This window comes from Lagopus muta, chromosome Z, assembly GCF_023343835.1.
Source record: "Lagopus muta isolate bLagMut1 chromosome Z, bLagMut1 primary, whole genome shotgun sequence".
NCBI classification, from domain to species: domain Eukaryota; kingdom Metazoa; phylum Chordata; class Aves; order Galliformes; family Phasianidae; genus Lagopus; species Lagopus muta.
This window is the reverse complement of record NC_064472.1, coordinates 19,532,579-19,555,953: the sequence shown is the minus strand read 5'-3', so window position 1 is coordinate 19,555,953 and position 23,375 is coordinate 19,532,579. Positions and strand designations below refer to the sequence as shown.

The following is a 23,375-nucleotide window of genomic DNA, read 5'->3' as shown; positions in this document are numbered from 1 at the left end:
AGGCAAGTTGGTATCCTGCAGTTGTTTTTGAATACTTAATTGCAGTGTATCCAGAACACTACAGGAGAATGAGTCATTGGCTTGTAGAAGGAGCTGATTATGTAGGATTTTTATGATAAAATACTATTTTAATTTTCAATTATTATTACACTCATAATAGATTTTATAATGTGTCTAGGCACTTCTCTGTTTTTGCATTCATATAATTTAGTGCTATTGTATGTTAAAGATAGTGAGAGAGACTGTCTTTTTTTGTAGTTGATTTGATTATTAGTGTAGAGACTAGTCATTTGCTAAGTGATCTCTTTAAATAATTTCTCCTGATGATTCTTGCTTGACTGATGTCTTAATTCACATGTTGCTTGCATATCTGCCTGTATTATTACTGGTGTCAAGGTCCACAGTTGCAATGGCTCATGCTGCAGGGAAAGCTCAAAAAGAAAAAGTTGCTTCTAATTATAGTTGGTCAAAATTGCAGTGAGTTAGGGGAAGTCAGGGAACTTACTAAGATCAGCTTTACTTTCTGTATTGCAATTGTTAATAGTTTTAAAGAGATTTTTACTGTTCAGCAATTGTCTCTTTTTGAGCAATTAGCTATCAAAATAGTTAAGTTACTGATATATTTGTTTGGGCAGTTAGTCAAACTCAAGGCCACACATTCTTGGTTCAGTATTAGAAGTGCAGTATAAAAAGAAGTCCTTAACAAAATAGTATCTTAATGTCTACTTTTTCATAATGTCATAGTAATGTCAACATAGAGGTAGCAAAAGAAATAAAGAAATCTTATCCTGTTAGAGAGACACACAGAATTTTCCTTACAAGGATTTATTTTTTTTTCCCACTTTGGATATTGTCTTTTCATATTATATTCAATATTAGAGATATCTTGGAGGTGTCTAATTATCCATTACAGCAATGTAAAAATAGAAACAAGAAATATACTGGACTGTCACAGGCATGCAAAGATGAGAATCATTTCCAGAACATGATCCAGCTGGCAATTATAGGTGAATCTCTCCTTTAGGAAAATTCCATCCATTTTGTCTTGGCCTGATGGAGAACAGTCAAAGGAACGCACAGAGACTAGCAGCAAAAAGCCATCTCTTGTGGTTGTATGCAGAACATTGCCTGGCATCTGAGCAGTTAATGCATTCCCAGGAGAAAGAATCAAACCAGAAGCATAGCAATTCTGAACATTTTCATCACCCAATCTTTCTACAGTTCTGTGAGCACAGTAGTTGTATCACCTCTACTAAAGCCAATTACAGGTGATATATTTCTCACAGCTTCCTCCTCTAAATCAGTGAATATGGCAAGGTGGTGCCCAAAGAAAGGATGTGGGCTGTGGCATAAGTCAAGTTGCTGTAGTCATACTCCTTGCCTCTCTTGATTTAATAACCTTGTGCAGAGACAAAGTTTTTATGACGTAACCTAAAAATTGTTACACATGATTCACTGGCTGCTACTCTATAGTCTTAATGTATTTATGTAACTTGAAACATACCTGACTAAGAAAATAATCTGGGAATAAAATTAATAAAATTGTTGAATAACATTTACTTGGAAAGGTCTGCCTTAGCAAGCTTATCAGCTCTGCATGCCCTGCTATTCCTGTTTGTGAGGCACCTGCTTGTGGGTAGTGTGGTCTGCAGAAAGTTGTCTGGAAAGACTCTTTATCTAGCTAGGTATGGTTATTCTTTGGTAAAATAGATTGAAAGAGTTTCTCTTTTCTAGATCGTTTATCTGTTCATAATGTGCATTCTTTCTCTTCCATTATGCAGAATTTTCATCTGAGTTCAGACCATCAGTAACCATAACTTTAATAATGATACAGTTGCATGTTAGCATATACACAGTAAGACCTTGCCACACCTCCTATTGTACACAAGAAATTTTCTTAAAATGTCAGAAAATTCAATTAGAAATGTATGTAAGATATTGCTAGGTAGGAATGCCACAACATTAGAAGTACATAGTTCTTCATTTGATGATGTATTTGCATGAACAGATTTTTTTTTCGTTTATTGTTTTGTTTATTCATGTTACACAGAAGCAATCTGCAATAAATTTTACACAACCTAGATGTAATGTTGACTACTTCTGGCATAAAGCATATCTTAAAAATCACAGATAAGAAATTTGTTTTTAATATTAAGGAATTTGATCTTTCACCCACCACCCCACATATTTTCCTGTTACAGATGCAGGTAAATTGTGTGAGCCCAAGTTTATATTTAGTAATATGTCTTTTGAACATATTTCCAGTAACAGCTCATATTAATAGCAAATGATGGAGTTAAATGCAGATTCCAAATCTCACTCTGGAATTTGAATAAAAAATTTAAAAAATTTTTGAGAAAAAAACAGAGAGCAGACAGTTAACAATATTCCACATTGGAACACATAGAAGAAATGTGATTTTCGGGAAACAACTAAAAGTTAATTTCTTCATAGTCCTAGTCAAAATGATCTTTGAAATCATCAAGCATAGAAAGTGATTTCCACATATGTAATTTACATCAACTGTACGCTCTGAAAAAAGTTTGTTAAATATATTCACGTATCTACTGACTTTGTTTCTACTTTGAGGCAACAAAAGCATTCTTTATTCTTTTACACAGCCTAGTTACGGTTTTCCCTTTCATTTTAAATGAAGTCTAGATGGTAGTTCTCTGAAAAGTAAACAGATCAGAGCCTCTTAATATTTAAATATATTAAATTTCTACTTAGAATGGTTTTCTTTAAAAGAAATAATACACATAAAATAGAAATAATAGGAAAGAACTTTAAAGTTAGCTTGCAAAATTATATAGGCAGATTAATTTTTATTTCTTGTTACAGCAAAGAAAACAGAACAGCAAGCAATGAAAGACTGTAATTCTGTCTCTTTTCCAAAATTGAACCAGTTTTCTGAGGTGTTTTCTGAGGTCTATTGCTTGAACTTCTGAGTATAAAATAAAATGCGAGCCTTATCAGAGGATCTAGTCTATGTGGTAGACCAAGATCTGGTTTACTGCTATCACTTTCAACAAAATAAGTTTCTGTGCAATCTCGTGTAATGGCTATGTAATGGTCTCATTCTGTTCTTTTTTGTCACTTCTCTTCTAAACTATAATTTTCTTTAATTCAAAGTAATTCTCATCTCTTTTCTGGTATAGGTGACAGGGTGATTAAATGCAACAGTTTCATGATGAGCACTGTCTGAATAGGTGGCATCAGAATCTCAAAGACTCTACAATAAAATGTTTCATTATGGTACTCTGTGGCCTTATCAGGTCTAATGTGCTAGACATGTCTGAATATCTCTAGCAGGAAGAGACAGAAAATAAATGTTTATTGGTGACTTTTATAGTTAAATATGATGTGAAATTCATTGCACATACAGAAATGGATACTTTTTCAATGGGGGCAAGTCAGTACTGTGGACTTTTAGTTCTTTTTCCCTAGTTTTGTATTTGAGCAATAGGATTTTTATGACTGTCTGGAAAGTTTGAAGAGGTTGTATCTTTCTCTGACTGCAATCTTCCTGCAAAATTTCCTTCCTCAGTTTCCTTCTCTTACTCTATCCTAGCTCATATTCCTTCTGCTCCAGATGGTCATATCTTCCTAATGCTTACAGGTATTTATTATAATCTCTGACACTGTCCAAAACATCTATCAGTCATCCATATTCTGCTTTTCTTGGTCTCTCACTGAGTCAGATTTACCTTTCATGCTCCTTATCATTTTTTTCAACTGTTCCTTGTCTTCATTGAAAGATCTAAATTCAGTGTGCCTTGAGTTTAGCACATCTGGTCATTCTGATGGAGAAGGCTGAGTAGAAAAATGTATCAAGGATGTACGTGATATTCAGTACTGTGGTTTCTGAGCCATTTTATTACAATGAAATTACAGAAACTTCTGTACAATTTTGAAAAAAAAAATTATTAACTAACTACTTAAATACGGATGTGAAAAGCACATCTTTTTCATATGTGCAGAGAGAACTACAGTAAGATATTTCAATAAGCAGTTGTAAAACTTGACATCACCTTAGTAATTTTCCTCAGTCAAAGGTTTAAATTGATTTTACAATTGAAAATGTAAAATGTGTGAAAGAATCCTTAGCCCTAAATATTTTTATGAGATACTTTACTTACTATGCATGCATGAGTCGGTAGCAATTACTCCTCTTCATCAAATTCAAATGTATAATTGTGCTTTCTGGTTCACAGATTAATTAGTACAAATTTGGACAATGACTATACTTTTGTCATATTTTTGTTTGAGGGTAAAATTTCTTGATATAGAATATGCTTGCAAAGCCTGATTGTTCTGCAAATAGTAACAGTGGCAAAACCCTGTTTAATTAAATGGGGGCAGATGCGGCCTACACAAAAGTACTAAAAGCTGTGTGGGAGATTAATGTAAAGTCATCAGCAGTCTGGATTTCCTCTGGAGACGACTCTGTAAATTTAGCCTTAATTGAATACGGAGGGGAAAAAAAACATCTTAAAAGTTTCTCTTTTAAGTTTAAATGACATTTTAGCTTAAAGTAAACAATGATTTAGAAACTTTTAGAATTTCAGTATTTTAATTGTCATAAAAGAGGAAATTACCAAAACTGAACGAAGTATAGAAAAACAAACAAACAAACAAACAAACAAAGAAACAAACAAGCAAAAACCCACAACTTACTAATAGGGTAAAAATATAAAATAACAAAGGTTGATTTCTCTGATAGTTGAAAAATCTCTAGGCTCTTCATTAAAATGCCTATGATGCTTGTCATTTATTTCATGGATAAACTATAGCCTAGTTACTTTGTAGAAGTTTTTAAAAAGAGTTAAAGTATGAGTTTAACTTAATAACTAAAAATGTGTGCCAAAAAGCACACGAATGTACTTGAGACAGAGCTTTCAACAGTGAGTAATACTGCATATGTACTAGAAGCTTCTGATGGCCTTGTCTCTCTGGAGTTTTCCTCTTGCCGAATGCTCCAGTGAGTAGTGGAATCGTGATTCTTGCACTTTTTAGGATCTCTGTTGCAGTCCTGAATACAACCCAAGCATCCTGAATTCCAATTCAAATAAGTAGCATTTCAATTACAGGCTGTGCTGGAGCACCATTTATTATTCTTTTCTTACTGTTAGAAATATGTGCTTTCATTTACAGATGAAGTATGTACTTGCTGACAGATGTGAAATATGCATTTTCTGAGAATGGTAAGGAACTGCTAGGAGCTGGTAGCTGTATGAGTTTTCAGTAGGCTTGAGGACAGTCAAGTCCAATATTAGGTTATTCTGCCTATCTTTCAGACACGCTGATGTCCAATCTGGGAAAAAACAAACAAACAAACAAAGAAAAACACAACAACCCCAACTGTCAAAAATAATAGCAAGAACAATCTATTGAAAAGTAAAGATGAACAGTAGACCTTCTTGGCCTCTAATAAAGGATCCAGAAAAATAAACTTAACTTTTTCAAGATATTTTTAGAGGACTGTGTAGGAACAGCCCAATATAATCAGATTGTGAAGTAAGAGAGCGTGTATTTCAAGGGTAATTGGAATACAATTGTAGAAGTTGCAATTTGTCTAAGAATATTTAAGGTTTCTTCTTGTTTTGATAAATTCCACAGGTAGCTAAGTAGCTAAAAACAATTGTATTTAGAGAGATCCACGCCTAAAACTTTTTAATTTTAATTTATCTTACACCTGTGAAAAGCTGCACTACAATTGATGATGCAACATTTTTCAGTCTCAGCCAGCACAGACAGTGTACGCAATTTGAGAAGCTTTCGTAGAGTGCTTTGTAATGAGCCCTGATGGGATAACAGAAGTTATATTCATGGTAAACCTGTAATACAGCAGCAACAACTGCTACTGCCTTTTGCACCAATTCGTGAGATGCTATTAGCATTACAGTGAGAGGAATTGTTTTGGGTGTTCCCTTCTGGCTTTGAATAATTTTAGAAAACCAAGAACAAAAGTTTTTGCTAATCATTTGTGATGCCAGGAGGTAAGACTGGCAGCTTTCACACAGGGGATTCAGTGAGTTTTACCTGGTTTGTTTATTTATAAATTAGAATAACTTTAAGAAATACAAATAGCTTAAAAATAGCATCAGAAATTTCTCCTACATGCTGTAAAAAATTCTGAAGATATTTGGAGAAATCTTGTCACCCTAAAAACCACAGAAAATTGAACTTGTAAATCAGGATTGCAGTAATTGTAGTAAGTTTTTTGGTGAGAAGCACAATCAGACAGAAATCTCAAGGAAAAGCTATGCTTTTCTATCTTGTGTCACAGCTAAGAAAATGTATGTATTGTATATATATATGTATAAATGAGTATTAGTGAAGTAACAAGTAGTATTAAGGAACTGTCATAAGTATATGTGAAAGATGCATTTGTTATTGTTTTTTTTTTCTTTTTTTTTTTTTAATTGCCATAATTCCAGTTTTGTACAGATATTTTCCATTGGAAAGATTGTCTTCTTGTATACTTTAAAATCTTGATGATTTCAACTGTAACTTTTTAACATTCCCTATTTATGACAGCATTTACTGTCACCAATTATTTCAGTAATTAAAGCAGTAAGTGGATTATAATCATTACTCACTACTATATTTCAGTCATAGAAATCAAGAAGTATTGAGATGATTGTTTTCCCTTCAGCATTTAATGAATATTAACTATCTATATTAGTTATAGAAATTGAGGGCAGATCTTATTGCTTCATATTTTATGTTAGCTGGCAGATTGAAAAAAAAATAACCTGTACTTAATTATTCTTTAATAGATATTAATATATTCATTGTTCTGTGCCAGAAAGCTTTGGTGGCCTTCTACAAAGGGATTAAAGCATTAGTAGATAAGGGAAGACCAACTGATATCATCTACCAGGACTTGTAAAAAGCATCTGACATTGGCCCACACAACATAGAAAGATACAGATTTGGTGGGTGGACCACTCAGTAAATAAGGAGTTGGTCAGATAGTTGCACTCATAGTGTTGTAGTCAGCAGCCTGATGTGTAGGCAGACATGAACGATGAGTTGTGTCTATGAGGAGCATGTATTTGGACCAGAACTATTTAACATCTTTCTCAGTGACATGAACAGTGAGACTGTTAGCAAGTTGCCAGTAACACCAAGCTGTGTGGTGTGGCTGACATGCTAGAGGAATGCCATGTAGAGGGACAAGGATAGGCTTGAGAGGTTGGGCCTTTGCAAGGCTCATGAAGAACAAGGCCAAGTGCAAGGTTCAGGATAATCCTAAACACAAGTACGTGCTGCGCAGAGAACGAACTGAGAGCAGCCCTCAGAGAAAGATTTGGGGCATTGGCTAATGAAAAACCGAATATGAGCAAGCAGAGTGAGCTTGCGGTCCAGAAAACAACCATTTCCTGAGTTGCATCAGAAAAAGGATGGCCAGCAAAAGGAGGGAGGTAATTGTCACCTTCCGTGACCTTGTGAGATCCCACCTGAAGTACCACATCTCAGGAGCCCTATCATAAGAAGGACATGGAGTTGTTGGAAAGGGCCCAGAGAAGGGCCGTAAGGACAATTAGAAAGCTGGAGCACCTTTCCTATGAAGAAAGGCTGAGGGTGGTGAGGTTTTTCAGCCTGCAGAAGACTTTGCCAGACCATACATGCCTAACAATATATGAAGGAGGCCTACAAGAAAGCTGAAGGGGAACACTTTTATCAGAGAGTGTTGTGAAAGGACAAGGGGGTAATAGTTTTAAACCAAAAGAACATAGATTTACATTAGATATTCAGAAGATATTCTTCTTTGAGAGGGTGCTGGAACAGGTTGCCTAGAGACACTATGAAGGTTGCATCACTGGAAGTGTTCAGGGCCTGTTTGGATGAGGCTTTAAGCAGACTTGTCTAGTGGAAAGTGTCCTGTCCACAGCACTTTCAGTTTTCCATATCTCTCACCCCATCTTAATCCATCTTCAAGTACAATTTAGCATCTTCAGATGTTAACTGGACCTTGTTGCTACAAGCAGTGTGTTGTCACCTGTAAAAGAAGCAGTAATTTCTGAGGCAAATGTTCATGTCTCTGTGAGTCTCTGCTGACGAGTTAGAAGGTGAAGTAGGGCAACAATGTTTTAGTGAATTCTGGCTTGAGAGAGAGACAGGTGAGGGGAGGTGTCCCTGCCTATAGCAGAGGAATTGGAACTAGATGATCCTAAAGGTGCCTTCCAATCTAAACTATTCTATGATTCTGTGATTCTGTGAGAAGAGTTTTGAAGCATCTCTTCTTCGTGATTGCTGCCTTGGATAGTCACAATCTGTCTAGCATCTCTAAAGGGCTTATAAACCCTGGAAATATCAAACAGAATCTCAGCTTCCATTTTTTAAAGGAGTGAAAAGTAGTTTTTAATCATTTTATCTTTCTCTACTTCTCTTAAGTTGAAAATAGTGGTGAGAGGAAAGAAGATTGAAGAGAAGTTGTGGGTGCGACTAGAGTGGTAAGATCAAAGCATTCCATCATTTTTTAAAAGAAGGAATGTGAAAAACACTGCATTTTGCTGTGTAAACAATTGCCTGTGAGAACTTTCAAATTTGTCTCTGGAGGGCAGTACTTTCTTTATGCAAGTGATTCATTTGACAAATGTGAAAGGATTTTCAGCCAAGGAATTCCATTTTTTCAGAGCATAACTAAAACTGATATATTGTACAGGCTACAGGCAAATATTGCAGTTCAAATGACATTCACTTGTAACACATATGAGCTAAACAATCCAGGTTTAAATGAAGACAGCAGCAAAAGAACACCTAGTGGTTCTAGATGGAAAACTATCAAATCAAACTGAGCTAAGCTCAGCAACTAAAGATTAATATTACGAAGATATTTTCAGCAAGAGTGAAATTCAGAGGTGTAGAGCAAAAGAAGGCATTGACAGAGACTTTATTTGAGAAATAGGTGCTATAGGAAAGGATATCCAAGGGGAATTAACTCATCTGTCTCAGTAACAGTTTGGAGAAAAGGACGAGCTGAGCAATGTGACCCTCCTCGTTTGTACCGTTGCATCGCAGCAGAGAGGTGCAGGGGAAAAGGAGGACTAGAGCATGACTAAGATGGAAGTATCATGGAGACAGAAGGGCTGGCTTTAGACCCCCCCTACCTGCTCTAGGTACTCGTGTACTCACATAGCTCACCCATTGGTTCAGGCTGTGACCTTGGAATCCCATTACAATAAGTAACAAGTGATGATTTTGATAAATAATATTTTCTTTTTTATATGTCAATACCCTTCAATAAAGGAATTTACTTTGGAGAGTTACAGATAGGAAAATAAACTGGTAATATTCACAGTCACTTACCCACATTAATGAATGCTTCTTTCTCCTCTACCATTCATTTAAGTAATAAGTAATCCACTGACATATCGAATCACATTTTACTATTCAAACTGTTAATATTTTTGATTCTGAGAAGTCAATAATCAAAAAATCTTTTACTGGAAATATCACTTGTTAAGAAAATCTACATCTTTATGATTTATTTGTTTAAAAATCATGCAGAAAAATGATTGATACTGATTCACAGTATCACAGTATCATAGTATCACAGAATGGCCTGGGTTGAAAAGGACCACAGTGATCATCTAGTTTGACCCCCTGCTATGTGCAGGGTCGCCAACCACCAGACCAGGCTGCCCAGAGCCACATCCAGCCTGGCCTTGAATGCCTCCAGGGATGGGGCATCCACAGCCTTCTTGGGCAACCTGTTCCAGTGCGTCACCACCCTCTGTGTGAAAAACTTCCCCCTAATATCTAACTTAAACATCCCCTGGCTTAGTTTAAAACTATTTCCTCTTGTCCTATCACTATCCATCCTTGCAAACGGCCGTTCCCCTTACTGCTTATACATTCCCCTCAGGTACTGGAAGGCCACAGTGAGGTCTCCATGGAGACACCTCTTCTCCAAGCTAACCAAGCCCAATTCCTTCAACCTTTCCTCATAAGAGAGATGCTCCAGTCCTCTGATCATCTTAGCAGCCCTCCTCTTAGCAGAGCTCCACATTCTTCCTCTATTGGGGTTCCCAGGCCTGGACGCATTTCTGCAGATGGGGCTTCACAAGAGCTGAGTAGAAGGGGACAATCACCTCCTTGTCCCTGCTGGCCACCCCTTTTTTAATGCAGCCCAGAACACAGTTGGCCTTCTGGGCTGCAAACACACACTGCTGGCTCAAGTTCTTCTCTGCCGAGCTGCTCTCCAGGAGATCTTCCTCCAGTTTGTAAAAATACCTGGAATTGCCCTGACCCAAGGGTAGCACCTTGCATTTGGCCTTACTGAACCTCATTAGGTTTTCACAGGCCAACTTCTCCAGCCTGTCCAGGTGCCTTTGGATGGCTTCCCTTCCTTCCAATGTATCAACTGCACTGCTCAGCTTGGTGTTGTCTGCAAACTTGCTGAGGGCGCACTCAATGCCATTGTCTGTGTCATTGATGAAGATGTTGAAGAGCACCTGTCCCAAGACCGATCCCTGAGGGACACTGCTTGTGAGTTTCCTCCCCCCTGTCACAGACTCTTATCCTTCTAATTAAAATAAAACTTGATTTCTGATGTTCGAGATTTCCATACTTTAATTAAATTACTTTAAATGCACTTGATTTGTATATTTTGCTCTGTGCCTGACAAAATATCAGATACTTGTTAATCAGGCTGTCCAATAATTGAAATATCTTGTACACGAGAATGTAATTTTCTCTTGAAAATTGTTCTGAATAAGTAACTAACCACTATTAGTCACACTAACAAAGTTTGGTAGGTCTGATACTTTACACGTGCATGCTCATGCACACACACACACACACAGAAAAAAAGAAGGAATAGCTGCTGAACTATTTTAGGAGACTTGGAGAACCATTATCTTTCCATTCACTTGCTTTCTTACTAGCTGGAATGAGACAACTGAAATACCTACTGTCCTCTTCCTGAAAAGTCACTATTTTAAAGCTTGTTATAAAACCAATTTTACTTTCTATCTTTCTTGATGAAACCTGTTTGAGGAAACCTGTTAAAGCATATGTGAGAGTCTTGAAGAGTATAGAGAAGTTGAAAGAAAAGTGCCAACTTACGGTGCAGTTATTTCAAGGTTACCTCCACCAAAAATAATGGCTCAGTTGTCTTACTGTAATACTTAGTAGTCTTTGTTTCTTGAAAGAACTTAAATATTGGGAATACAAAATGCATGAGGGTGCTGAGTAATTAAAACCCTCATTAGAAATTAGGAAAGTAACTAAGATAATGAGTAAAAAGTTTCAGATATTATTTCAGTAAAAGAAAGCAGCCAAAGAATTCTAATTCTAAATAAGCATCTTATCCAATTTTGTCCGAAAGCCCTGTCTTTACAAATAGTAGTGTTAAAGTTGGCTTTGAATTTTCTAGCTTATTCAACATGATGTTCATGAAAAATTGCAAAATTCACCTGATTTGGATTTTGGTTAAGCAATGTGGTCCTTTTTTCCTCTGATTTTTTTCCTAATGTTGATCCAGTATGATTTTCTGATTTTCCCTTGAGAAATGAGTGAAACTAGGTTTCAACAAGGTTTGCTTTTAACTTTAGGCTTTCCAGTTCGTAGAAGTTAGATTAAAATTAAGAGGCTTTGATGCTATGCAAGTTTTATGGGAATGAAGTGCTTCTACACTCCTGCAAACTGAAGCCATTATGTTTGATCAAGTGTAACCTTAATGTAATACAATGGATGTCACTCATATTCCTCTGCTTGATGTGAACAGATGAATAACTTAATGGAGAAGGTGGAAAATAAATTGGAGAAATGTTCAGAATGGGCAAGAATCTCACTTTGTGATTCTTCCAATCAGAAAATGCTGTGTAATTGTATTGTTTACAAACGACCTGGGAAACATAGTTGAATCAAAGTAGTGCTGTTCCTTATTGCTACAGAAAGAAGAAGCTCCACAAAGCTTGTCTCTGAAATTATGCTTCCCTTGATCTGCTGCTGTACCTACAGCAGCAGAAAGGAGAAAGTGGGAAGAGCGCTGACTGTGCTTAATCTCTCCTCTCTTGCTCTTCTGCTATCCAGCTGGGAAAGTAATACCTTGTTGTTTCCTCCTCCATCTGCAAATCAAGGCAAGCAAGGAAAAAAAAATTAAGACTCTTTCACATGCAGTAATTATATAGCACCAGCGAGAATCTAGCTGGTGGTTTTTAGTGTGCTTCTGAAATAGACTTAGCCTTTGCTCTTTACTCCAAGTAGGAGGTTATTGACATTTTTAGCTTAGTGGGAGAAAAACACTTTTCATCTTAGTCAACTCAGCTTTTCATTAGTAAAGTTCTGCATCTGACTGGGCTAGTCAAAGCTAAAGCTTTAGCTACGCCTATGTACCAGTATCAAACACATGGTTCCTACACACGTCCCAAATTTTGAAATCACATGGGTAAGAGGAGAGGGATAGCTTTGTGTTTAAAGATGTATCACTTTTATGTGGCTGGATTGCACTTACTGTTTTTTGCATAATTGAATTGAGTGCTTTAATATACAGAACAAGAATATAATACTCATAGAAATTTTATGCTCTTGTAATGGACATTTTAATATATTCAAAGAAACAACCTTCTAGCATATGTGTTCTCTATAAGAAACAAAATCAGTGCTCACAAGGAACTTTGCATTTGTATTCAGATTTTAAAAGTCATAGAATCACACAATCATTAGGGTTGAAAAAGACCTTCAAGATCGTCTAGCCCAACTGTCCACCTACCACCCATTATTACCCACTAACTATTCCCCTAAGTACCATCTGCACATTTCTTGAACACCTCCAGGAAAGGTGACTCAACCATCTCCTTGGGCAATCCATTCCAGTGCCTGACCACTCTTTTGTTGAAGAATTTTTTCCTAATATCCAACCTGAACGTACCTGGGTGCAATGTGAGGCCATTATCTCTCCTCCTCTCAGTGCAGCAGTTTGTATTGTAGTAAATATTTTAATTGAGTTCATTTATATTTTACTTTATATTAGAAATTAATTTGGTATTTATACAAAGTCCACTTGTAGAAAAGTAAATCTCTGAATTAATTGTGTCTTAACACAGGGAGAGTTTAAAAAACTCAGAAATGTCATTTGCACAGTAATAAAATAAGCACTTTAAATATATTTAAGTGTGGAAGGCATGGGATTAGATAGCTAGTGAAATTAAAGTTGGTTGCTTTTGTTTTTGTTTTTTTTTTTTCCAAAATGAGAAATACTATATTCACCAAAAATCTCTATCAAAAATGGAAATTGCAGTAGAGTTACGTCTGGGAAGCTGTCTGTGAACTGGAAAGGCAGTCTAGCTAATTAGTAGTACGTATTAGATCAAAACTAGCATAATTATATAGTTTTAGGTTAATTTCCCTTTTATCCTGTTAACAGTGATTTTAGTAGAATTTAATTTTGGAGTCCATGCTTTACAAAAGACATTCAACAAAAAAGGGCTTTGATTGTTAATTTCACTCAGCAATAGGATTTAGGAATGTATACTGAAACAAGTGTATTACTCTTACCATAACTGTCCATTTGCAATTGTTAATAAGTTCATGATTATTGTAAGTGAATTCTACAAGTAGATTATGTGAGATTTATGTGGGCATGTTTTTGCAATACTTTCTTTTGCTATGATTTGTAGTTCTACATCTAACAACATCTTTTATATTTAATCAGACCTTTACTTTTTAAAACACTCAATTTTTTCCTCTTTAATAATTCATGTTTTCAATTGATTTATAGAATGGTGATCTACAGAATTGCTTTTTGGTTGCTAGCAGGAATGTGTTTCTGTTTCATGAGTCATACGATTAAAAAAAACCCACTCTGATATGAACAGTTAATGTCTGTCCACTGTCTCCAGAATTTGAGCTAATTGGACTTAAGAGAGCTCAGAAAAAAATTATGCAAAACACACTACAATTTCTTAAATGCCACTGCACTGAATTATGTCAGGATTAATGTCAGCAGCTATTATCAGTGGTAAACAGCACTGAACAAAATCTGCCATCGTCCAGCCTAGGTGCTGCTTTAGCATTGGTTCAGTTCCTGGACAGGCAATGCAAATGTCTGTCCCTCACTTTACTCTCACACCAAAAAAAAAATTAACATTTAAACCAGTGCAGAAGTATCTTTGTTATGAAATAAGGGGAGATTATTAGTTTCCTATTTAAATTGCAGAATGTTTTTTCTCATCCAGTTAGACTTGTTGTCTCGTAATATTTTCACCACCTAGGTTACATTTCCATTCACTTTTGAATGCCTCCTATTGCAGATATAAAACATGCTTCCCAAATATTTCCTCTTGTATATTCAGGCCAAAAATAAAATGTAGTGGTTTGCAATTTGTTACAAGTCCAGAAAGTGAAGAGACAAAATAAACCATCCCCAATTATTTTCTGTATTGTCAAAATTGCCTATCTTAACTGAATCATCGAAACCATAAATATCTGTTAAGAACTGCAGCACCATTTTGAAGCAGTGAGAGACTCAACAGTTTTTCCAGTGCACTGTTACTGCTACTACTGTTAGTACAGTGTCTTGAAAATATTATCAAAACACTGGTAAACAAAGATAGGAAAACAAACAAAATTCCTACCTTCAGAACTTTACTTTTTATTTTTCCACGGATTTCTGGAAAGCAAGGACACATTTTTAAAAACAGGTGTGAAAGGTTAAGAATCCTAACAAAGCTAAAATGGCATTTTCTCATGAGATGAAATAATACCTTCTGTTGAACCTTGGCCTGCTAAGATGTGACTCACACAGAGAGCTCTGAGGTGCTAATACAGGTCTAATAGGTGCTATGGCTGGAGCAGCAGCTCTCCCATTCAAGCCTCAACTCACCTGGAAGGTTCCCATCTCCTGTGAGGAGGCTTAGGCAAGTTCCAGGAAAATGGAGAAAAAGTGCATTTTTCTAAATCGTTTTCAGTTATAGCTCTCAAATGTAGAATGTTCTGTTGCTATTGAGACTTTAGTAGACTTAGTACTTTTGAGGACTCTGCTGTGAAATAAGCCAGGGAAGAAAAAAAGAAAAAAAAAGAAAAAAAAAATTACTGTCAATAAAAAATATTGTCAATAAGTATCATTAATAAATTTTTCTATTTTTTTTAGATAATGATACCATGTCTCCTTTAAAGCATATCTTTCAGGGAAGAGTAAATACTCTGCACTTTAGGAACAAAATGTTCTGAAAGTAGGTTGGCACACTGGTCTAATACACAACTGGTCATCCACTTGTTTTTAAAATGCACGAAGAACTATTATGGGATGATAGAGAGTGACATTCAGGTATTTAATTGTGTCTACTGTCCTGTATTCTAGTTTCCACTTCTATAAAATACAGGTAGGAATATCCTATTTGCATTTTGGGATGAGGTGAATGATACCATTACTAATTCTAAAATATATGAACAAGCGGAACAAACTGATGCTGTAATTATCAATCAGCTTTTGCAACGTGCATGCATCTCTCTTTTTCATTCTAAACCATTGTCGAATGAAACCTGACTCAGTCTACTGAACTGGCTTTGAGAGAGCCACGTCTTCTCATATCCTTTGTATTGGAGGTGATCATCTCTTTGGTCAGCTAGTCTAACTCTTGGCCCAACAGGATATTAGTCTTTTAGAGTGAATCATTTCACAAATATGAGTGGGAGACTGGTCAGAACTGTTAAAACAGCATAACCAAAGAAGAGGTGATCTGCTGCTTTTGAGAGAAAAGGTAGTGCCAATGAATGTGGATAATACTTCCTTCTGAATAATTAATCTGATTAGTCTATGGGAATTCTGTTCAGAGACTGACAATTTCTGTAGGTGGAGGCTTACAGAAGTTTTGAAGCTTTCAAACAAAGAGGCAGATAATGCTTCTAAAGAGATAAAATCATTCCTTTGGTCCTGAGCTAAGCTTAGTGAGGTGTGTTTTAACTGAATATAATCTTCATTCTCCTTACTGTCCTCCTTTCAGCCTTTGAGAGAAAACAAATCTCCCAGGTGTAGTTATGCAGAAATTAGATTCTTGGGTAACTAACTAGAAGACAAAACTGTTCATTATATTTTTGGTTTAGACTCGTTTGCAATGTTTTGTGAGAGAGCAGTTTATTTTGGCCGCTGTTTTTTTTTCCTTTTCTCTGTAATTGGGGTAATTCCAATTTTCCACTGATCTCAAAAGTGAAAATATTCAAAATATTCAATTTTTAAAATTTACTTGTATTCATATTAATTGTATGGAATATTCCTTACAAAAACTAAAGACTTTGATTGAACGATTTGCAATATCTGAAACTACACATTCAGCTACTGTTATATTTATTCGTGAATTCTGGTACTCCAGTAAAAATTTAAATGATTTAGACTTACATTTTCCAGGGAGAACAGGTATCAAACTGAGATAATTTCCATTACAGGATTCAGGCTGCAAAAACAGATGCATATCTATTAGTCTTTGTTTCATCTTAGTACTGCTAGAAATTCTTCTCCAATAGGCACTGTAGCAATCAATACTTACTGAAAATATATTTTTTTTAATTAACTTTTTTAAAAAATGGACAGAAGTAATCCTAGTTGTCTTCTATATGACACTGTGAGTCGTCTCACTCTAACAGAAATTTAAAATAACTTATCTTTGAACTTTGGTTATTGGAAAGATCTTGAAAGGTTTATGTAAAGGAAAAAAAATTGAGCTATAGGATAAATGTGCAGTTTTTTTCTTGATGTTTTTATGGTGCCATAATTCAAAGATCTGCTATGTCAATCAGCAAAAATTCCTATCCTAATGAGACTAGAAACCAAATTTGCCTTACAAAGTCAAGATTTTCATCATCTTTTGTTAGCTAATTCTGAGCTGTTGTTTTCATTATGTCTGGATGATCTTGAAAGCCACAGAACTGTAAGATTAAACAGTTCTGCAAAGTTAATAGAAGTAAGTCTTGATGGTCTGCTTTTACACCTTTGTTATTTTACACAAGTTTCGATGAATGAGTTTACTTCACTGATGGACACTTTATGATCATTTTGTATATTGGCAGTTACGGTCATTACAAGTAATCATAATTTAGCCAGCTACTGAAGCTGACTGCAAATACTCCATGGCTTCAGCCTGTGACGCCTGTTTCAGCAGCCAAGCAAACTCAAGAAGTTTCTCTCTGGGTGCTTGAATATCATAATGCCATGCTTGTAAGCTGCTGTGTAAACCTGACTACTGACTTGTGCCAGATGAGTTACAAAACCCATGAAGCAACCCAGTTCAGTGATCTGGAGTTGAGTACGCATGTATAAGTCCACTACACAGGAGTTACAGGTGGCAGAGGAAAGATTTCAGGCTGTCTTAAGCATTCAGGCCAGTCATCTCTCTCCTGCAGCCTTAGCTTGCTATCTGGTCTTTACTTCAAGCATATGAAAATTGTCAGGATTTCACTTGGGTCTCTGTCTGTAGCAGAAATGTAGGATGCGTTTCAAAGTGGAATAAAAGATTATTCATTCTTAAAACAATCCACTAAATGAATCACTGTCAGCATAAGACTGAACAGGTCAGAGCTGGATTTTCTAGTTATCTGTTAAATTGGTGGTCAACTAAGGCTGATTATAACTGCATTTTAAATTGCTTTTTAAAAACAGTATCTGTCATTCTGGATTAAGATTACTGTTATAGCACAGCCATATTGTTTTCTTTTTAATATAAAAATATTCTTTAAGCATACCTGTTTCTTAAACAGTGGGTGAGTAAAAAGGAAAAAGCAAGTCCACTAGACTGAAATGAAGAAAATTAGGAAATTATTTATAAACTAGAAAGTTACTGTTATAGCTAGACTTAATCAGTTTTTATTCATAAGAAATGAAAGTCATCCCCCGTGGCCTGTGTGAAGGAGTGGGTTAGTCCTAGTTGGAATTCGGAATTAATCTTCATTAATCTTCACTAATTCTGAATTAAAAATTGTCCATTTATAACATGTTGTGACTACCCATGTGTCTAATTGGTTCCCTTCTTGAGTTGTCAGAAAAAAGGCAAAAAAACTGGCAAGGATGAACTCTTAACAAAACTGTCTGCCAGCAAACCTATCTCAGATTACATCAGCCTATACACTAATGCATTTTACACTACTAATCCAAACTAAAGCAAGATAACCTTGTGAAAGTACATCTAATTTTATGCAAATCTCACTTGCAGTATTGCTTCTGTACAAAAAAAAACTACCACCAACAACACAAAAAGAAGCCTTAATTCTCCCATCCCCATAATCAAATTCTTGTACCTTTCCAGATGAATTCTGATACAATACTTTCTGTTCTCCTTCCAAAAGCATTGGCTTTTGGATGTAATGCAGATAAGCTTGTACTTCTACTGCTGCCTTTTCTGTGTTTCTTGGAGCAAGTATTTTTTAGTTAAATTGGTAATATGCTTTGATTATCTGTCAAATTGGTCTTTAAAACATTAGGTGTACTCTGAAAATATTGCATTGTTACTATCTTGCCTTATAAATTCAAATATATAGGACCAGATCAACTGGCCAAAAGGGTAATGTGATTATCATCTGTGGAAAGTAATGGTGGTTAAGAGAGATCTCTGATAGTTGGGAAAAGGTTAATGCTATCCCCATCCTTGAGAAAGGCAAGCAGAAGAACCAAAGTACTACAGTGGTCAGCCTCATCTCTGTTGCTGGAAAGGTCCAGCCACACATCTGAATCTTTTTTCAGATGCAAAAGACCTGTAGACAGCTAGGGCTACTCAGTTTATGGACATACCTAGGGCAAATAATGTTTAATCAAATTTCCTGCCTTCTATATGAAAAGACAAATGTGAAGAAGAGAGAATATAGCAAAGCTTCAGCTTAGTAAGACTACTGAGACAGCCCCCCAAAACATTCTCATCTGGATGCTGAGGAATTCTGGAATGGATGAGTAGGCTGTAAGGTGGGATCAAAGTGTGGAGAATGATGATTCAGCATCTGGCAGGCAGCTGGTAATGAGCACATTACCTTCAGGGGCTGATACTGGAGCTGAATACTGCAGCCCAGGACAGGGTTACCAGGATCTCAGGGCCTAAAGAACAGTGCGGTCTGTGAGCAGTACACGAAGGCACTGAGTTGTTTTGTCTGCTGTGGAGGAGGGGAAAGGTCATCTAATAGCAGCCTACAATTACCTGAAGGGTAGCTGCAAAAGGCAACAAATTTGAACTCCACAGAGGAGCAAGGGTCCACGATTGGGAGGTTCAGGTATAACATGAGGAAAAGCCTCTCCACTAGAAATGTGGTACAGCACTGGAGAAGATTCTCCAATGGAGGCTGGAAAATCTGTTTTTTGAAACTGAAACAAAGCCATGGCTGATGTGATCTGGTTTTGGTGATATAGTCTTATTTTGAGTGGGAGGTTGGACTGCACAACCTCAAGAGGGCCCTTCCAAAGAGCATTTCTATGACTCTGTGAAATGGCAGTGAGATCAGAGAAGCTGTCTAATTTTAAGAGACTAAAGGGAACTAGAAAATCTGAAGTATGGTCTTACTGCAATAAGAGAATGGTTATAAGGAGAAGGAAAAAGGTCAGTTAGTGGATTTGTTTCCTATATGCCTATATCCTACACTGCAATTTTCCCAGTGGTTTGTTTCATTTTGGACATTTCTTTCTGCATGTCCCACATGAGTCTTTCATCTCTTCCAGTCTTTCTGCCTTCTGTGTGACATCAGGACTGCCACATCTTGATCCAGCTGGGCAAAAGGCAGCATTGGAGGTCTCTGGTTCAAAAATATTCTGGTGTGACTGGATAAAGAGCAAGAGGGCCAAAAGCTTGGTAAATGTGTGATTTCAAGCTCTGGCTTCTGTCAGTGGAAGTGCTGTTGTTCTTTACAAGTATTTATAGTATTTATCACAATGTATCTGAAATTAGGTGGGGAGACCAAAAGTTAGGAGGGCAATGAGGGGATGGTGGATTACCTAGGACAGTATTGTTGGCTTTGAAAATTGAGGAGTTGGAGTTCTGTCAAATAGAAGTGAGGATTTACACCTTCAGAGACTGAATCTTGATTTTAGGAACTCTGCGTGTCTGGAAAGAAAGACTGACTTTTAAGATGGAGAATGGAAAAATGCATTAACACTTCAACAGTTGACATAGACATGCATTTCCATTTACAAGAAATTAAGAAATTTAGAAAAAAATGTCTGATGCGTATGATTGCAAATCTATGAAGCAATGGGAACAGAAAAGGCAATACCAGTTCTGTGATAAAGGAAGCAGAAGTGCATTAAGCTAATCAGAACAGTCTAATGAGTAGATTAACAGTGGTTGGAAGAAAATAAGTTTTTTTTGGAGAAATGAGGCATGTGAGAGTTTTCTGAGGCCTTCTTGTTTAGCACTGATATTCTGGCAAATACAGTAGAAAGACTTGACTACCTGTTAACCGTTTTCACATGAACACCTTCAGGTTACACTTCCATGTTTTGTCAGGAGTGTAGTGATTATATTTTTCTCATGAGTAAGAAGTGTGAGGTTCTAGAATACTGCTACCTAGGACAAATATAAATTTCTCTTTAAAGATAAATTAATGCAAAAACTTCCTTCAGTTTTGGATTATTCATTCTACATGAGTGCAAAATAATTCAAAATGTGAAACTAACAGTACTATTTAGGATTAAGCACCCACTTTGTAAATTTTACCTTTAAATGTCATTCCTGCAGCAGTCACAAACTCCTGGAACTAGTGGTTTAAAATGTAAGAGCATCTCTGTAGGCTCAGCACCACTATAATTAAACCTTTCTTGCATTGATTTACAGCCAGTATTACTTGCAGGAGGGAGAGAGCTTACTCATCGGGGAAGATGGCAGACCGGGCGATGATTTCAAGTCGGGGAACAGCCGATTTCTGGACCTGATATGCCAAAGATTGAAAGCAGGGTGGTGGGAGGAGGAGTTTAGGGAGTAGCAACCCATTTATAACCCACCGCAAAGTTCTCAGTGAATCCGAGCGCGAGCAACTTTGTCACTTGCCGTCTCTGCAGCTCGTGCTCCCCCGGGCGGGAGTTACGCCTGACCGGTAGCGAAACGCCGGCGGCCGCCTGCAGGGGCCGAGTCCCAGGAGGGCAGAGCTGCTCCGGCGAGGAGAGCCCCGCACTGAGCCCACCGCACCGCCCGCTCCCGGCTCCGCTCTCCCCCTCTTCGGCTCCATCTCGGCTTTAAATATTTCCGAGCGGGAAGCCAGCCCCCTCTCCTCTCCCCTCCTCTCCTCCTCCTCTCCTCCCCGCCTCCCTCCTCGGGCCAGGAGCTCTCGGCGGCCCGCGCCGCTCCCACTCGCGGGCGAGGGGCGGCGCGGCAGGAGCTGTCCAACTTTTCAGCACAGTTCCACCGGCGCTGCCCGAGGAAGCGGCCGTCGCCGCCCCGGCCCGACCCGGCCGTCAGCATGGAGGGAGAGCGCGGTGCCGGCAGCGGCTGCTCCGCGATGCCCGGCGGCAGCGACGGCGCCGGCGGCAGCGACGGCGCCGGCGGCAGCGTTAGCCTCCAAGCCCCCAAGCATCTGTGGCGGCACGAGCAGCACTACCCGCCGCAGCTGCGGCAGCACCACTTCCTCCAGCACCAGCCGCCCCCCGGCCCGCCGCCGCCGCCGCCGCCGCCGCCGCCCGCCTCGCGCGGCCGCTGCCTGGCCGGGGCTCGCGTCAGGCACCGCGGCTACTCGGACACCGAGCGGTACCTCTACTGCCGAGCCATGGACCGCGCTTCCTACGCCGTGGAGACCGGACACCGGCCCGGCCTGAAGAAATCGCGGATGTCCTGGCCCTCCTCCTTCCAGGGGCTCAGACGGTACGAGAGGGCTCGTCCGTGCGTGCGCGGGGGGCGGCAGCGGGGACCGCTCTCCCGCCCGCCATGGCCGCTGCCCCGAGAACAGCGCTGGGCGGCGGGAGGGGAGGGAAAGGACGCGGCGCGGCGGCGGGGCCCGGGGCTCCGGGATGCCAGGTCCGTCGGCACGTCGCGCCGCACACACCCGTCCGCGGGTGGAAGAGCCAACGCTGAGCACGTGGGCGGGAGCGCGGCCGCGTCGGTGCCGGCGCGGAGCCCCGAGCGGAGCTCTCCGCCGCGCTCCGCCCCGGCCCCGCTCCGCTGCCCGCGGCTCTTGGCGCTGCCCGCGCTCCCCGTGAGGATGCCGGGTGGGAAAGGAGGAATGCGTGTGCTGCTCAGGCGAAGTTGAAATAATTGAGCGCTCTGGGAGGTGGGAGGCAGCCTGGCAAATCCAGGGTTAGGGTCTTGCTACTTTGAATGGGCTTAGATGAGAAAATAGGCTAATGGTTTCGTAGCCAAAGGGAGGAGTCCGTCATTTAGTAGTCTATTGTTCCCTGTTAAATGAGCTGTAGATGTATTTTGCAGTGTGAGGCTCACCAATACCTATTTTGCCCTTGATGGCTATCACAGACATCTCTTCTAAAAACAAATTCTCTGTCACAATCAGTAGGACATTGTATTTGATCGATCAATTCATTATTCTGTCTTCATTTCCAGTAGCTGGAACCACTTCCTTTTCGTGGAAAGCCACAGGCTTCTGTTTGAATATTAAGCGGATATTGTGAATAAAAGATTTTTGCTGAGAATGGTGGGCAGAATGGCAGTACTTAATGCTCACCCTCTAGATTTTTGATTTCCTGGATAATCAGGTTTTTACAGTATGATATGCTCGATGAATAAATAATAGAATCCTTTATGCATGAAGATTGCTTTGTGTGTTTCTGTGGTACACACTGTGTTCTTTACTATGGAGCTTTGGCCATAAATCTCAGCGAGACATACCTGAATATTCTCTGGCACGACTGCTCTATTTCTACCCAATGTTTGCCTCGTTTCCACTTTGACTATAATTGAGAAATAAAAACAGATTCAGGAATTCTAAATTAAAGCTGTACATCAGTAGTCATTAAAATGTCTTTCAATACCTTTGGCTTTCAAGCAGCCACTCTGTGGCTACACCTCTATATCACTTGTGTGAACTCATGCTTGTCCAAAGTTAATGACGTTATTTTTTTCACAGTGTAGGATTTGAAAGAACAAGTCATATGCTTCAAAATGAACAAATACTCAGTTTAGTGCTCTTTTCAATATATTGTTATTTCTTTCGCAGGAAAAAAGGAAAAAAAAACCGAAACAAAACAAGAAAAACCCAACCACTATGCATCTGGGGCTTTCAGTCTTTAAGACTGAATACATTTCTCTTTTCTGAATGTGAAGAAGTTACGTTTTTGTAAATTGCAATGGTTGGCTTAGTACACTCAGTCTTTTCTCCATGACTGATGAGTTACTGAGGGGATGACAAGTCATGGTGGGAAGAGTAACATATCTTTTTCTTCTTCTTTTTTTTTGGGGGGGTGGGGGTGGCTTGGGGGTCATTTTAAAAAAAATGAAGTTACAATTTCT

The 23,375-nt window shown here is 38.5% G+C and overlaps 2 protein-coding genes and 1 long non-coding RNA gene across 7 annotated transcripts in view; 1 reads left to right on the top strand and 2 right to left on the bottom strand.

Annotated features, from left to right (window-relative positions):
- The window catches only part of PDE4D (phosphodiesterase 4D), a 582,076-nt gene that overhangs the window by 171,088 nt on the left and 387,613 nt on the right, over positions 1-23,375 (top strand). For 2 of the 4 annotated variants that reach the window (XR_007373932.1, XM_048931459.1), the window contains exon 1: positions 21,379-21,776. The exons of the other annotated variants lie outside the window; for them this stretch is intronic. Coding sequence is in view for 1 of the 2 variants with exons in the window: in XM_048931459.1 (XP_048787416.1) it covers positions 21,379-21,776 (398 nt within the window). In the remaining variant the exon portion in view is untranslated. Of the gene's footprint in view, positions 1-21,378; positions 21,777-23,375 lie in introns of those variants that run through there. 4 annotated transcript variants of the gene reach the window in all.
- LOC125686905 (uncharacterized) overlaps positions 1-23,375 on the bottom strand; it is a 307,235-nt gene that overhangs the window by 72,639 nt on the left and 211,221 nt on the right. The window lies entirely within an intron of this gene.
- LOC125686911 (uncharacterized) lies at positions 849-21,941 on the bottom strand. 2 transcript variants are annotated; one of them, XR_007373940.1, is made up of 7 exons: positions 21,667-21,941; positions 20,640-20,850; positions 19,919-20,027; positions 16,352-16,406; positions 14,840-14,996; positions 14,592-14,626; positions 849-12,083 (listed from the first exon to the last, which is right to left on the bottom strand). It is a non-coding gene; the product is annotated as an uncharacterized LOC125686911 (long non-coding RNA). The 2 variants fall into 2 exon arrangements; XR_007373941.1 differs by having other exon boundaries at positions 14,840-14,993.